The 15348-nt window shown below is 42.0% G+C and overlaps 1 protein-coding gene across 1 annotated transcript in view; it reads right to left on the bottom strand.

The window, feature by feature from the left end:
- UBE2G1 (ubiquitin conjugating enzyme E2 G1) overlaps window positions 1-15348 on the bottom strand; it is a 41577-nt gene that overhangs the window by 15317 nt on the left and 10912 nt on the right. The window contains exon 2 of the mRNA XM_048824207.2: window positions 2712-2814. Coding sequence (XP_048680164.1) covers window positions 2712-2814 — 103 coding nt within the window. The remainder of the gene's footprint in view (window positions 1-2711; window positions 2815-15348) is intronic.

Here is a 15348-nt window from a genome sequence, read left to right as displayed (position 1 = left end):
TTGTGCCACTGGTCTTTGATATTCTATGAATGATATACTTACTACGATTAGAGCCAAGTAATTTTTGTAGCACTCAAAAGGTTTCAGTCAGCTATTGACATTGCTTAGTTTATCTGGTCAAAATTTCACTTGGTTAAATGAAGTACCATCAATTAAAAGTGCATGCTCCAATAACCCTTTGAAGCAAGAGTAATGGCAAGACAGAGTGGTTTAATTCTTCAATACAGCTTCTACTTCCATAAACAAAGATTTAGGACTTGCCATAAGGGCATCTTAGTAGTCTTCAGGGTAAAGGCTTGACTATCTTGACAACTGTTACCCATCCATTTATATCAGTACATTCAGACTGCTTCTAAGTGTTACTTTATAAGCATGTTCTAGGTTGAGCGATTCCAGGCACTGGAAAGAGGAATAAGTATTTTAAATTTGGGTCCCAAGATTCATGGGCAGGGAGCACCTTGCATTACACAAGTCAACTGTCCTCTAGCCCCACCCCCGAATCCTTAAGTAAGTTATTTGGAGCCCTGTTGGGCATTGGAGGGAGGGAACATATAGCTCGAGAGATCTGCTGTAGACGAAGGGCTACGTGCACATGGGTGACTGGGCAACAAAATTGCAGATGAAATTCAATCTTGATAAATGCAAAGGAATGCACACTAGAAAACAATTCCAACTATAATTATAAAATGAGGGTCTAAATTAGCTGTTACCACTCAAGGAAGATTTTTTGAGTCATTGCAGATAGTTCTCTGAAAGCATCCACTCAACGTGCAGCAGCAGCCAAAAAAAAGGATAATGTTGGGAACCATTAAGAAAGGGATAGATAAGACGACAGAACATATCATATTGCTTCTATATAAATCCATGGTATGCCCACATCTTTAATACTGCATGCAGATGTGATCTCCCCATCTCAAAAAAAAAAGATATTGGAACTGGAAAAGGTTCAGAAAAAGGGCAACAAAAATGATTAAGGTATGGAACAGCTTCCATATGAGAAGCAGTTAATAAGACTGGGAGTTTTCAAAAAGCTTGGAAAAAGATGACCGGGGAAATATGATAGAGTCTATAAAATCATGATGGATGTGGAGAAAGTAAATCAGGACATGTTATTTACTCCTTCTCATAACACAAGATCTAGGCATCACCAAATGACATTATAGACAGCAGGTTTTTTGTTTTTTTTTAAAAAGTATTTCTTCACACAATGCACAGTCAACCTGTGAAACTCTTTGCCAGAGGATGTTGTGAAGGACAAGACTAACAGGGTTCAAAAAAGAACTAGATAAATTCATGGAGGATAGGTCCATCAACAGCTATTAGCCAGCTTGGGCATAGATGGTAACCATAAGTTTGTTTGCCAGAAGCTGGGAATGGGTGACAGGGGATGGATCACTTGATTACCTGTTCTGTTCATTCCCTCTGGGGCACCTGGCACTGGCCACTGACGGAAGACAGGATACTGGGCTAGATGGACCTTTGGTTTGACCCAGTATGACCATTCTTATGAGCAAGTAGGATTCCAGAAGTTCCTCTATTCCCTCCCCAAAGAGGGGTCAAATAAATGCACAACGAAGGATCATTTTTCATGTTCCACAGAGAAAATAACCTGTTTAGAACTTGCAAATAGTTTTGCTATGAGAGGTATTTGCAATGTAAGATGCAGCACACATTCAGTAATGCAGCTACGTCTGCTGTAAAAAGAGCACCAAGACATTAAAGCCCTACTCTTAAATTAGGGTTAATGTGAACACTACTGTTAGGATATAGATATTCAGGTCTGTCTGCAAAGGCCTATACTTTAGCTCAATGATAAACGTATGTACCTAAATTCTCAGTTAGATGTACAAAACAAGAATCAAAATCACTCTGCCTGCTTATAGGCCTTCTCTCCCTAGGATAGTCTGAGGCCTTGTTCTTAGGCTAAGATCTTTGGCTAAGCAGCAGAGGTAGCCATAAGCTAGGAAGTGAATGATCATGTCTTCACCAGTCACACTGACATAAGGCAGTTTTGGACTGTTAAAAAAAAGTGATCCAATCCATCACCTTCAGAGAAAGAAGAGCCTAGAAGATTTAAATAAAATTTAGTTTGATAGCATCCTGTCTGGCAGGAACTCACTTATCAATAGCTGGGGTGTGAAATCCCCATTTCCCTATTGTTTGTCTGTATAATCTGTCTGGTTCTGGGATTGTTTCTGTCTGCTGTATAATTAGTTTTGTTGAGTTTAAACCAATTAAGGTGGTGGGATATAATTAGTTAGATAATCATGTTACAATGTTAGGATTGGTTAGTTTAACAAATCATTTTACTGAAATTTAAGTATAGCTAAGCAGAATTCAAGTTACTTCCTGATAGACTGCAGACTATAGTGTAACAGGGGGATGGGAACAGGGGTGGGGGAAATTGGAATCATATTTTGCTAAGGAGGGGAGAATGGGAACAGGGACACAGGCAAGGCTCTGTGGCATCAGAGCTAGGAAGGGGAACACTGAGGAAGGAAATTGGAATTGTTGCTTGTTGGAAGTTCATCCCAAACAAACACTGAATTGTTTGCACCTTTGGGTATTGCTGCTCTCTGTTCATGCGAGAAGGACCAGGGAAGAGAGAGGGTGAAGGAATAGGCTCTCTAACTACACATTGCGATTAAAATCTCAGCAAGAAGTTTTAACAAGCCAGGGTACGCTGTTTTACTAGGATTGCTAGTACTTACTACAATGTATCTGGAGGACCAATAATGAGGACTTCCCATCGGTAAAGATCATTGTCGTCTATTAAACCTGCTGAAAAACCTTCCACTGGATTTTTGTTGAGCTCTGTTTAAAAAAAGAAAAGAAAACAAATTTGTGAACCTTTGTGCACTTTAATATAATCTGCATACTTAACTAGCATACAGAGGTTGGGAGGAGGACTGGTTATAAAAATAAATAGTCACTGGTCAGGGTCTGGTGTCCCTTAACTCATCATCCTCATCCCCACCTGCAAAAAAATTTTACAACTCACTTTATATGTAGTACGTCCCTAGGCTCAGTCCAGTATCTAGTAGGGACTAAATTCCTATCATGATCCCTAATCTGCCTGCTTCAGAAGAGAAGCCAAAGATCCAGGAGGGAAATCCTGAGAAGGTAAGTGCCAGAACAAGTTTGAGGCTCAACAGGCAATGCCAAAGGACTTGTAATTCAGTAGTCAGTCTTGCAGACCTCAAAATTGACACAATAGCAAGGGTACTTACTATGTAGTGTGGTATCCTGAGTATTGGAGGGTACATTTTAGTCTTATGAGTCAGAGCACAGGAGCAAGATGGGGAGACTATTCTTGCTGTATTTGAAAAGTCAGTATTTTTAACCAGTATTTTTTCTTTTGAAGGAACTGAAAAGTCTTTCAGGATCCAGAAGAGTAGCAGAAACAAGTCAGTGTCCCTACAACTTAGTCACAAGGTAGTGGTTCACAAGGACCAAAGGTAGTCTAGTGGGATTAGGGTTGGGAAAAAGACTAGAAGAAACTAGTGCCAGGGGTTCTATTTTATGTCCCCCTCATCGACTGGGAGGCTATTTGTATCTTGCTTGTTGTGCTTCCAGGCTGGCCATATACATTATGGCAGCAGTTCTCAAACTGTGGGTCAGAACCCGAAAGTGGGTCATGACCCCATTTAAATGGGGTTGCCAGGGCTGGCTTAGACTTGCTGGGGCTCAGGGCTGAATCCCAAGCCCCACCACCCAGGGTGGAAGCTGAAGCCTGAGGGATTCAGCTGTCAGGTTACAGGCCCCCTGGCTGGGGCTGAAGCCCTTGGGCTTTGACCCCTTCCCTACCCACAGCAGTGGGGCTTGGGCTTTGGCTCCCCACCCAGGGCAGTGGGAGTCAGACAGACTCATGACCCCAGGCAGGAGAACTGAACCTATAGTAATTTATGTTGTCAGAAGGAGGTTGGGGGTGCAGGAGGATGCTCAAAGCCCCCTTGTTTCCAGAGAAATGGTTAAGTGAAGTACATTCAGATAACCCTGGCAAGTGACCTGTACCCACATTCTGCAGAGAAGGTGAAAACCTCAATGTCACTGCCCATCTGACCTAGGGGAAAAATTCCTTCCCCAACCCCAAACTGTGATCAATTTGACCCAAACATGAGAGCACAAACCAACAAACTAAGTGTATGACACAGATAGGACTCTAGGTGGGGTGGGCCAGAGCTCTATCTCCAGCCATGGCCATTCCTGATGCTTCAGGGCAAGGAGATAAGCTTCCCAGAACTTTTTTTGGAGGGGGAAGAAAGAAGCCCTTCCTGATCGAAACCCCAGAGCCTGAACTTTAGGCATGTAAGAAACTAGAAGTGAGCCCCAAGGCTGTTGAGCCCTGCCCTCTACCATCACAAGCAACCCTGTAATTCAATTGCATCTTATTTGTCCAGTGGCCTTAAAAAGCTAAGCAAGTTGTCTGCCCCCACAACTTACTGGGAGTCTGTTCCAGAACCTCACCCCTCTGATAGTTAGAAACCTTCTGTTAAATTCCAGCCTTAATATATTCATGGCCAGTTTATACTCATTTGTTCTTGTGGTCATACTGTCCTTTAGCTTAAGCAGCTCTTCACCCTCCCTGGTACTTACCCCTCTTAATATATTTATTAAGAACAATCACATCCCCTCTCAGCATTCTTTCTGCCAACCTAAACAAGCCAAGCTCTTCCAGTCTTCCTCTCATAAGATAGGTCCTCCATTCACCTAATCATCCTACTAGCTTTCTGTACCAGTTCATTTGTTTTTCCTTGAACATGGATGACCAGAATTTTACACAGTATTTCAAATGAGGTCTTCCCAATGTCTTGTACAACAGCATTCATAGTTTTCTCTACTGGAAATGCCTTTCCTAATGCAATCCTAAAACTGCACTTGCCTTTTCAGCCACACTGGTTGCTCATGGTTATTTGATATTGACCTACATATCCAGGTGTGTCTATTGTAGACTGGAGAGAAATGGGGTGAAGTTTTGACGTCATCCAGATCTTCCTGTATAATATTCCCATCCTCCTCTGTACTGACAATGCCTCCCAACTGGGTATCAGCAAGTTTCATTAGCACACCTACTTTTTGTGCCAAGGTCATAAGTATTTTCACTAAAGATCAGTACTTGAGGAACTCCACTACTACTGACCATCAGTCTAACATGCCAGATTTCAGTATTCTGGGAGGTGGAAGAAAAAAATTATATATATATATAAATAAAAGAGCTTGGTTTCCATTTCTAGACACTCATTTCCATCAGCTGCACTGCCTTCATGCTCCATATTATTGAAAACTGACACATTTAGGTTTTGGACCACATCTAGTTTATCTTTAATCTCCTTCTCATCCACACAGCATAGCGACTTAACCTCCTCCATCCTTGTTCATACAACTAAAAAAAAAAAACCACCACCATTTTAATTTCCTCGATAAACACTAATCCATCTTGACTTTTAGCAAACCTTACTTTATTCCCACATTTTCTAGCTTCTGCAATGTAGTTTTCTTTGCAGATCAATTATTTTCTGTTCCCTATGGGCTCTCTGCTTACTCCTAAACTTCTGAGGTGGTCATTCATTCAGTGGGGTCTGGAGCCTTTCCCTACAAATTTCCCCTCTTGCTTGGGATGAAAATTTCAGATCGAGTTTCTTCAAACCAGATATACAAAAACTAAGCCTCCTTCACATTTAAGTCACCGAGCTCTTCAGCCCAATTGACTTCTTTAATTCATTCCCTTGATTTCCTCAAGTCTGCTCTTTTGAAGTAAAAAAAACCACCAGTTGATGACATGGTTTTGATTAGCCTTCTATTTCATTCTTACCAAATTGGTTCTTGATCCAAGGTTATTTCTGACAGCCAGCTCTAAGATATTCTCACTCTGAAACCTGTCACTACTTACTAAAACCAGGTCTAAAATGGCACCACCTCGTTACTTCAGTGACAGCTTGGTAAAGAAAAGATGGTCATCTATCACACCCACAGGTAAAGGGGCCCTACCAGTGCTGGTAGCATTTATTCTCCATCCCTATCCAGGAAATTAAAGTCTCCCATTATGGCATAATTCCCCAAAGTATTCCTTTAATATTAAAGAAATCACTATCCATATATGAAGTTTTGCCCCTTGAAATGAAAGCATAAATATGTATTGCTCAGGTGAAAGCGTAAGACCTTGCCTAAAGGTTGTTTCAAAGTTGTCCTTGCAACACACAGAGCAGAATGACCACCACCACCACGGCTTGAATCTCACTCATTCCTGCAAGCTGAACTGGTGGCCACTCAGAAAGTAGTCTTACTCGATAGGTAAAACAATCTGATGCTATTTGAAAGGCAGTTCTATCAGAAGAAAGGACAATAATGGAATCCCATACAGAATGGCTAGACAGAGAAAATACATTTGCAGTTTCAGAAATCAAGGTACTGTTGGAAAACAGACTGAGAAATCTTGTATGAGAGGATGAGAGGCTGATATTGTGGCCAAGTGGACTCAAACCAGTTTATAGCTCAAGGTGTCAGGAATGGACGTCTCCAGTGGATGAAGGCAATGTTTACTAGTCCACTCAGGCACAAAAGGAAACATTTCTCTATCTTAACCTGATGGATACTTACCTGCTCTGAATCAGAAAGTCCTGAAACTATACCAAGCAGCTTCTACCCATGTAGGTCAACCAACCAGCATTCAAGTTGTTAGATTCAGCCCAATGTTCCCTGTAATTTTCAGACACATGTGCAGAATTAATTGTGTGGGACACAACCTCCATATTGGTTGACATAAAATTCATATGGTGGGGGTGGGGCTGAGGGTTGAGATGCAGGGGTGTCAGCTGCCTCAGGGCTGGTGGGGGGGGGAAGGAAGGCGAGAGAGAGAATTCTCCCCCCCTCCCCGCAAGCTCTCTCCCCTGGCCATGGCAGGTCTGGGATCGGGCAGAGGGAGGGGCATCTCTCCCTGCTGCAGCTTGAGCGGTGCTTAATAGGCTGCTGTGCAGCCATGCAGCTTAGAGGGAACTTCGATACAGACTGCAAATTTGGATGAAGGATTAGATGATAGTTTTGTGAAACCAGGTCCAGAAGAGGTGGTAACAATAGGTGGTTAACTACAAGATGGAAGAGTTCCAAAATAAAAATAAGTAAAAACTGGTGTTGCCAACCTGATGCTAGGAGTATCAAATGGTTCCCTCATCTCATCCTGCCAAAGGACTCTGGGAATTAGTGGAGATGGTGGGAAGGCCTATATGAAGTGGCTGTCCCAGTGAATCAGAAGAGCATCTTAGCTGGAGCTTGACTCATTCATCCAAGCAGAAGAGGTCATATTTTGCCTTCTAGATGGTCAAAGATATCCATGAGTGGGAACCCCAATAGGATATGGCTCTCAAGTCCATTTGTGCATTAGAGAAGCTATTTCTTCTGATATGAACCAGATTGTTGTGTCCCCCAATACATAGAGCTAAAAGGTTGATGTAGTTCTGAAGACCCTGTTCCTACAGAAGAATTGCTTCCTGACAGGTGTTGATCATGCCCCTCCTTAGCATCATAGAAATGTAGGGCTGGAAGGGACCTCAGAGGTCATCTACTCCAGCCCCCAATGCTAAGGCAACACCAGGTATGCCTGGACCATCCCTGACAGGTGTTTGTCTAACTTGTTCTTAAAACCCACCAATGTTAGGGATTCCACAGCCTCCCTTGGAAGCCTATTCCAGAGCTTAACTAGCCTTATAGTTAGAAAGTTGTAAGTCTCCCTTACTGCAAATTAAGCCCACTACTTCTTGTCCTACTTTCAGTGGACATGCCAAATAAGGGTGGCTGTAAAGAGGTCTGTGAACAGTTAATATATTAACCTGGGTTCTCCCCTCCCACCAGTTCTGTCTTGAGACAGAACATGACACTTGTTTTAGCCTTCCCTCATACATAAGGTTTTCTAAACCTTTTGTTGTGTGTTGCTGTCCTCTGGACTTTACACTTTAGGAAAAATGTGGACAAATTTGAAGACAATTCTGGGCACCACAGTACCTCAAACTGAGGTCTCATCAGTGCTGATCAGAGCAGGACGATTACCTCCTGTGTCTTACATACAGCACTCCTGTTAACATGTGAAAAAGGACTAGTATTCTTTGTCAAGTGCACCACATTGTTGACTCTTATTCAAGTTGTGATCCACTATAACCCCCAGATCCTTTTCATAAGTTATTCCCCATTTTGTAGTAGTGCAGTTGATTTTTCCTTTCTGAAGTGAAGTACTTTGTGCTTGTTTTTGTTCAATTTTATCTTGTTGAATGAAGACCAGGTCTCCAATTTGTCAGGAGCCTGCTGAATTCTAATCCTGTCCTCTAAAGTGCTTGCAGCCCCTCCCAGCTTAGGGTCATCTGCCAATTTTAAAAGCATACTCCTCACCCGTTGATATACACTGCTGCAGTATTGCCTGTCAGGATCTGAATAGTTGCTCCCTTCACAAGGGGTAGAAGCTATCTGCAGGTCTTATTTCAAAAGATATTTGTAAGACTGAGTCCACAGGGGACCCCATAGCCTGAGTCAGAGAGGTGCACGTTTGCTCCCCAACTTTTCCTTCAGGAGTCAAACTCCTACAACCCCCTATAATTTCATACTGTATCTGCTTGGTTGAAAGACAACAGTGGTCTGAAGTGAACTCAGACATTTGATGTCAAGAAAGCCATGTGCATGAGTCATTTGAGGCAGACTTAAGTTATTGGATGAGCCTGGAGATCTGATGATTTGTCAAAAAAAAAAAAAACTTGTCATAAGAAAAGCTTTTGCCACTGTTGAGTAGGTGATTGCTCCTATGAGCTCCACTAACTGGGTGGGAATGTACACCTAAGTAGGTATCACTTCTAGTTTGGCATCAACTCTGCCCCTGTCATTTGCTGACAGTTGACAACCTGTGGTACCATCAATCCTGGTACCCTCTATTGCATCTGGCTTGGTACTGAACAGAGGAGAATTTCCTTTCTGCTACTTTTGACATTACTGCACGAGTCTGCAGTATCACTCTACCCTGGCACAAATCACCTCATTTCCACCCACCTTTACAACATCTAGGCTTTGAGGATCTCTTCTGAGCCCTGTCTCCTTTGCTAGATGTTTCACTCCTATCTGTAGGCTCTAAATCCAGTTGAGTATAAAACTTTGGTTACTGGCCATGGAAAAATTACACCCCTCTTCGCTGGAACTGACTTCTCATGGAGTCCTGCTACTCCATAGGACTTAGCACCACCCATAGGCAAGTTTTATTGTTTATCTTAACCTGCATCTTCTAGAAGCTGCTACTTTATCACCCAAGACACACAGGGAGGAGAGCTGAGGAAAAGTGACATCCCATTCTATCTAATCATAAGCATGAGGTGGACAGAGCTCAACTCCTGTGGATGCCTCCTCTTTCACCCGACGTGCCTCAATATAGGATGCAATCCTGGCCACCTTGGGCATCTCATTCTCACTTTGTGGTTCCATATAGCTTGGGACATCTTGCTCCTATGCATAAATCCCTTATGTCACCGGAACCTCAAAACAATTCAGCTACCTCAACCTAAAGTCGCTCAAGTTGAGGATCAGGACATGGAGGGTAAATGAACGAAAAACACTGATGCATAGCTCTTTTGATGCTTAAAGTCTCTAATCCCCTCAGCCTGGGGTTCCTCTAATATCTGGAGCATTTGCTGACTGTTTAAGGAGTGCACAACAGACTTGTGGAACAGTTTGAGTCAAATGGTCCCTTCATAAGCTTTTTTAAATTCACCTCAAACTGAGTGTACTTGGAAGGAGAACACCGAGACTGTTCCATCTCATTGTCATGGGTGGTAAGAAACTGAGTGGCATCTGGATTGCTCCACCCTTTATGCCCTTGAGAGGCATGAGGGTGTGTAAGGTACAGCTACTGCCTTCACAGATACTGCTGGTTAGATTCATTCTGAACTCATGCACATAGTGTGCGTATGCACCGGGGGTGGGAATCTATGTGGATACTTAAAAAGGCAGTTCCTTAAAGCTTACCGCATGAACTGAAATGCCTGCATCTCTTAAAAATAATGGAGACACAAAGTTGGATTTACGTCCTTCGTTTTGTGTTATATGAACAAGGCCTTAATCTTCCCTTGGAAGAAAGAGGCGGCTATCAAATTTAAATATGTTTTTGCTAACCAGGAGTTGCTTCCTAGATATCTGATGCAAGGCTTAGTATTTTCCAAGGTAGGAAAAAAAAAAATCATGTAAGTCCAATGTAAAAAGCCAAGAAGGATTTTAAATAAGGATATTCACCCCTTTGACTTCTACAGAAGAAGTCAACCCCAATTTCTCTTCCTTTCAAGGTCATCTTTAGGATTCCATTATGTGTAGTGGAGTATCTTAAATGAAGTTGTGATTACAGCTTTTCTGTAAATATTAGTCCATTGTATCTCTGGAGGCTTGCGGGATTGCATGTCCAGTGCCAAACCTACAACAATTCTAGAGATGTTGCAAATGGGTCTTCTTGAGCATCAAGTTACAGTTCTAGATGTTTGGACCTCCAGCCCATAAAAGCCACATGCAGCTTCAGTTTCTTTATTGCCTTCCACTAGCACAAAGAAGCCGCAGGATTCAAACGCAGAAGGGATGGACAAGATGTGGTTTGGCACCAGTATTACAGAGGACTGACTTCCTTTACAGAGGAGTCAGTAACACTGCCACCACCACAACTCAAGCATGGGCTGATTAAATTCAGAACTGTTCCCCAAATAATCAAACCAGGATACTAAGCCAAGAAATTATGCTGCATTAATAGGTAACATCATGACATGATATTTTTACTGTGCTTGTAAAAAGCTGTCTCAAAAAGGGCTTTAGACCTAGTAGTCCCAGCATGTTCATGGGCAGTACGATAATGTGAAAGGTGTGGTCATAACCAAATTCATTGGGACCAACATACCAAAATGGCTTTTCCTCCATTACTTATCCCACAAAGATACTGTTAGTACTCCTCGGGGAATTCTGTACAGAGTGTTTTAGAGTTCTGCATATTTTGTTTGTCATATCACCACACCAGTTTCCAATTATTTTGGTAAATTTCAAAATACCTGTCAGCAAGTATGTCTAACAATACAGACAACAAAAAGATTCCCCCAGGAGTAGAGAGTTAAAAGAAACACTTAAGACAACCCAGTTCCTCTTTCCTCTGTTATGCTTTTGTTGGTCCCTTCAGTCTGGGTGTGTCACATGTGCCAGCTGGGCATGTCTTGGGGAAAAAAACTCTATCCCTCCAGTCTCAGGCACCCTCACTCCCCAGAGTCCAGCCATGCTCTCCCCCTCCACTGCCCAAAGTCCAGGGATTCAGATAGAGAAACTGACTGAGGCTGGGTCCTGGGCTTGTATGGAGTTTCCTGCACACCACCTCTTTCCTTCAGCACATGCTGGGAACTGCAGCTGCCCAGAACCCTCAGCTCCCCATCTTTCTCCCCCCCTCCTCCTGCCAAGTGTCCTATATTTGCAAGCTGAAGAGCTGGGCCCTGCTGGGTCCAGTGGCCCCTAGTGGCAGCCAGCAGCACCAATTATGCATAGGAAAATGAAATTCTACGCAGATCATTAATTCTGCACAAATTCTGCATTGCAAAGTCATGCAGAATTCCCTGAAGCAAGCAAGCAGTAAACTGCTTCACAGCAATCTCATCCACCTCACTATTAGAGATTTGTCTTCAGTGTTAGGCATTATAGAAACTGCCATATTAAGTAGGAATGTGTGTATTGGTCTCCTTTCTGCATGTGGTGTCATCCACTTCCATTGTTTATCACTTCTTAGGAGGATGACTTCTCCATCCTAGCTTCTTTCCTATATCACCTCTTGTATTGTAAGGCAGAGATGGACCACGTAGAAGTAAATTAAGGAATTCTCTCCTATTTCCTACTCTCTCCTTTTCTGAGACATTGACATTTCTATCCTCCCAACTGCTTATGGATTGATTTTTAGGAGGTACTGAAGACAACTCTAACTGAAATCTAGGCAGGATGGATTTTTAAAAAAGTTTTAGACCAAAAAAAGATTTTAAACAGATTTTAGAAAAACCTATTAAATTAAAATAGGAATCAGCCTATGATGGGCCTAAACTTAACATAATAAAAAAATTTAAACTCAGTATAGAAACCCACAAGGCAGCATGTTTCCTGCTGAAGTTTTAAACTAGTGGAAGTCACTGGATAGGCACCTGGAACCAGTGTGTTGAAATGTTTTTGATAGCAGTAGCCTCTTCTGCAGGTGCAGAGAGAATATTTTCTTCATTTTAGTCTATTCGTCTAGTTTGGTTCAATGACTAGTTAAAGTTACGAAAACAAGTGGGAGTTAAAAAGGCAGAAAAGCTGGTTTTTCTTTTCCAATCTATGAAGAAAAAGGAGATAAGAGACTGAGATAACTAGTTCAAAAATACTGAAGTTTGTGACCAGACACAATAAGTACAATTCACTATAAATACAGCTGTTTCAAAACACAAAATGGTTTTAGTAGACTCAAGTATCCAGCACATTCACAGTAGAATATATATAAGTTTGTATTTAACTGAATTTGGATCTATATACAAATAGTGCTGAACACAATTAGTTAAACCATCCAATAAATAATGCATAGTTCACCTATCTGAATATAAACGCAAGTGAAGCTATAGAATTGTTTAAATAAGTGTGTATAGATATACTGTATCCTCCTGATTAGCAAAACAAAAATACAACTTTCGTCTAAAGGCTATGTTTAATTGCAAATCAAGGCGTCTTAATAGTTCAAAGCCAATAAGAATCAACCTTGCCCCCACCCCCCGAAGACCACGTACAAAACAAAGCAATTAAAATAGATTTAAATCAAGGTTTTCTACTAACTTAAATTATTCAAATTGGAGATTTAAATTAATGCCCCCATGAACTGCCTAAACGAACTACAAGGGCTCAGCATTTCTGAACTATCAGGCCCTTAGGCTTACAAGCTTAAAACTTATTCATTCTTTCACAATCAAGCACTTGCATCTCTACATCCTCATTGATGAGATGCTTCATGTCACGGGTCTCATGTGACCTACTGGACTCCTCTCAAGCCTTTATCAATCTACCCTACCAACATCCTATTCCCCCTCCCCGACTCTCTTTAAGCATCAGATTCAGACTCCTTTCCTTTCAGGTGAGCCTTGAGCACTGCTGTTGCTTAAGCTAGTAATGCAGTGGGGATACACCACCTCTTTTCTGCTAATTCAGCTACTGTGCTGATCAGGTGTTATTCTGCACTGTGATCACTCTCTCTAGTTAAGCTAGCCTGAGCTAACTCTGCAGTAGAGACAAGTCCTTGGTCTAACCTTTTCTTCAGGCATTAACTTTGGTCCTACAGGCTATAGAAGCAATAGCTTGATTTTATTTATCAGTGAGTGGGTGGATGTGTTGTGCACGATGAGACTGAGGGAGAGCAAGTCAGAAAAATTTAATTGTGTTTGGTTCTGGAAGTGGTGTTGTCCTTGGTCACTCACTTTGCAGGAGTCCAATGTCTAGTCCAGGGGTAGGCAACCTGTAGCCCACGTGCAAAAGGCGGCGCGCAAGCTGATTTTCAGGGGTACTCACACTGCCTGGGTCCTGGCCACCGGTCCAGGAAGCTCTGCATTTTATTTTAATTTTAAATGAAGCTTCTTAAACATTTTAAAAACTTTACTTTACATACAGTAGTTTAGTTATATATTACAGACTTTTAGAAAGACCTTCTAAAATGTTAAAAATGTATTACTGGCATGCAAAACCTTACATTAAGAGTGAATAAATGAAGACTTGGCACACCACTTCTGAAAGGTTGCCGACCCTGGTCTAGTCTATAACCAGTTAGAAGAGCTGGCTCCAACACTCGTGAGCCATCATGGAGGACTAGGCAGTCCCAGATAGCTAGAGCCAGTCCCATGAAGGACTTTGAGTATCAGGCTCTCTTGACTCATCTCTGAATTAACTCCCCACTGAACAGAGCAAAGCAACTGCAAGGAGAAGGGAGCATGCACAGAGTGTTCATAGCAAGCTCTAATGCTATGCATATGGGCTGCTGTGTCTTGTACTGGCTGGAACCTTTAGTGATTGAAGGACTCTGCATTTAAAGGCACCAGATGAAGACAACATACCTGTTTTACAGTGATTTGTAAGTATGTCAATTCCCACCTGAAGTAGTTACTGCTTACAGATGGGGTAAACTGTTCCTAAGTATAGATGCATGGGAGTTAGAGGAACTCCCATGAAACATGGCCCAGTAGTGACATGAACAAATTAAGAAAAAGAAAAAAAAAAAAGAGGGCTCCAATGCCTGAAGCCTCCCTGTACCACTAGGCAGCAGGAGTCAACCAATAATTGGTTTTAAGCACCTCACTTGTCTTCCTTGGCCTCTTGATTTGATTAGTTTTCTGTATTTAAGTTTCTGAAATTAAAGTTTGCAATTCTGTTTTAACTATATTCATAATCTTTATGCCTCAATTAAGATGCAATTTACGTCTTTTGTCGGTATCTCAGCCTTCAGTTCCGCAGTACAAAGTGTTTTTGGTTTGTGCTGCACCTATGGAATCAGCCAGAAAGAAGCCTTTAATACAAGTATTACATGGGCTGTGGCTTTAGTTCAAGTGTTAATTAAATGCACACCAAACTACAAGCATTCCCCTACCTTTATATGGGCCTAGAGCCCTTTAGACAGGCATAGAGCCCTTTAGACAAAACCAAAAGCAAGGCAGAGGTATCAAAGTGACTAAGCAGAAAGAGCCCCATGGCTAAATGCAGCAGCTATGTATGGTATTTAAACTTTTTAACTTCTACTCAGACAACCCACCACTGCACATGAATACTTCAGTCAGAGTACTCTGCACTACGTTAAAGAGTCATTACTCTGCTTAATACTAGATTTACGAGTGTAGTTTGATTATTGAACAAGTGGTCTTAAGATCTCATTAAGCGGTTCAGTGCATTAAACCCAGGGTGAGAGATACCAGTCTACAGCCACCTATACAGCACTGTTGAAGACTAGGGCTCAGACTACTGAAGTCTCATTTTCTAGCAGCTTTTATTTCCCATATCAAGCTGTGACTATTACCACCAGAGTAGTTCTCAATTACAGTAGGATACAACTAAGAGTTGAGTCTTCTGTTGCATCCCTTCTTTGTCTCTCCCCCCCCATGACACAGCTACTGGTTCTCATTCTGAGTAGCTTTAGATTCTTAAGTGCCACACGCTTAAGTAGTTTCCTGCTGCCACTAAAGCGTTCCTGGAACATGCCAGACTGTCTATATCCACCTTGTGCTGGCTCAATCCACAGACTGCAGAGATCTGGTCCAGTCAACATGGTCCTGTTAAATATAGCCTTTTGGAACAGTGTGCACTACCCACTGTCCT

This window comes from Caretta caretta, chromosome 17 (genome assembly GCF_965140235.1).
Source record: "Caretta caretta isolate rCarCar2 chromosome 17, rCarCar1.hap1, whole genome shotgun sequence".
NCBI lineage: Eukaryota > Metazoa > Chordata > Testudines > Cheloniidae > Caretta > Caretta caretta.
Note: the sequence above shows the minus strand (reverse complement) of the source record. Positions and strands in the feature narration are given on the sequence as shown.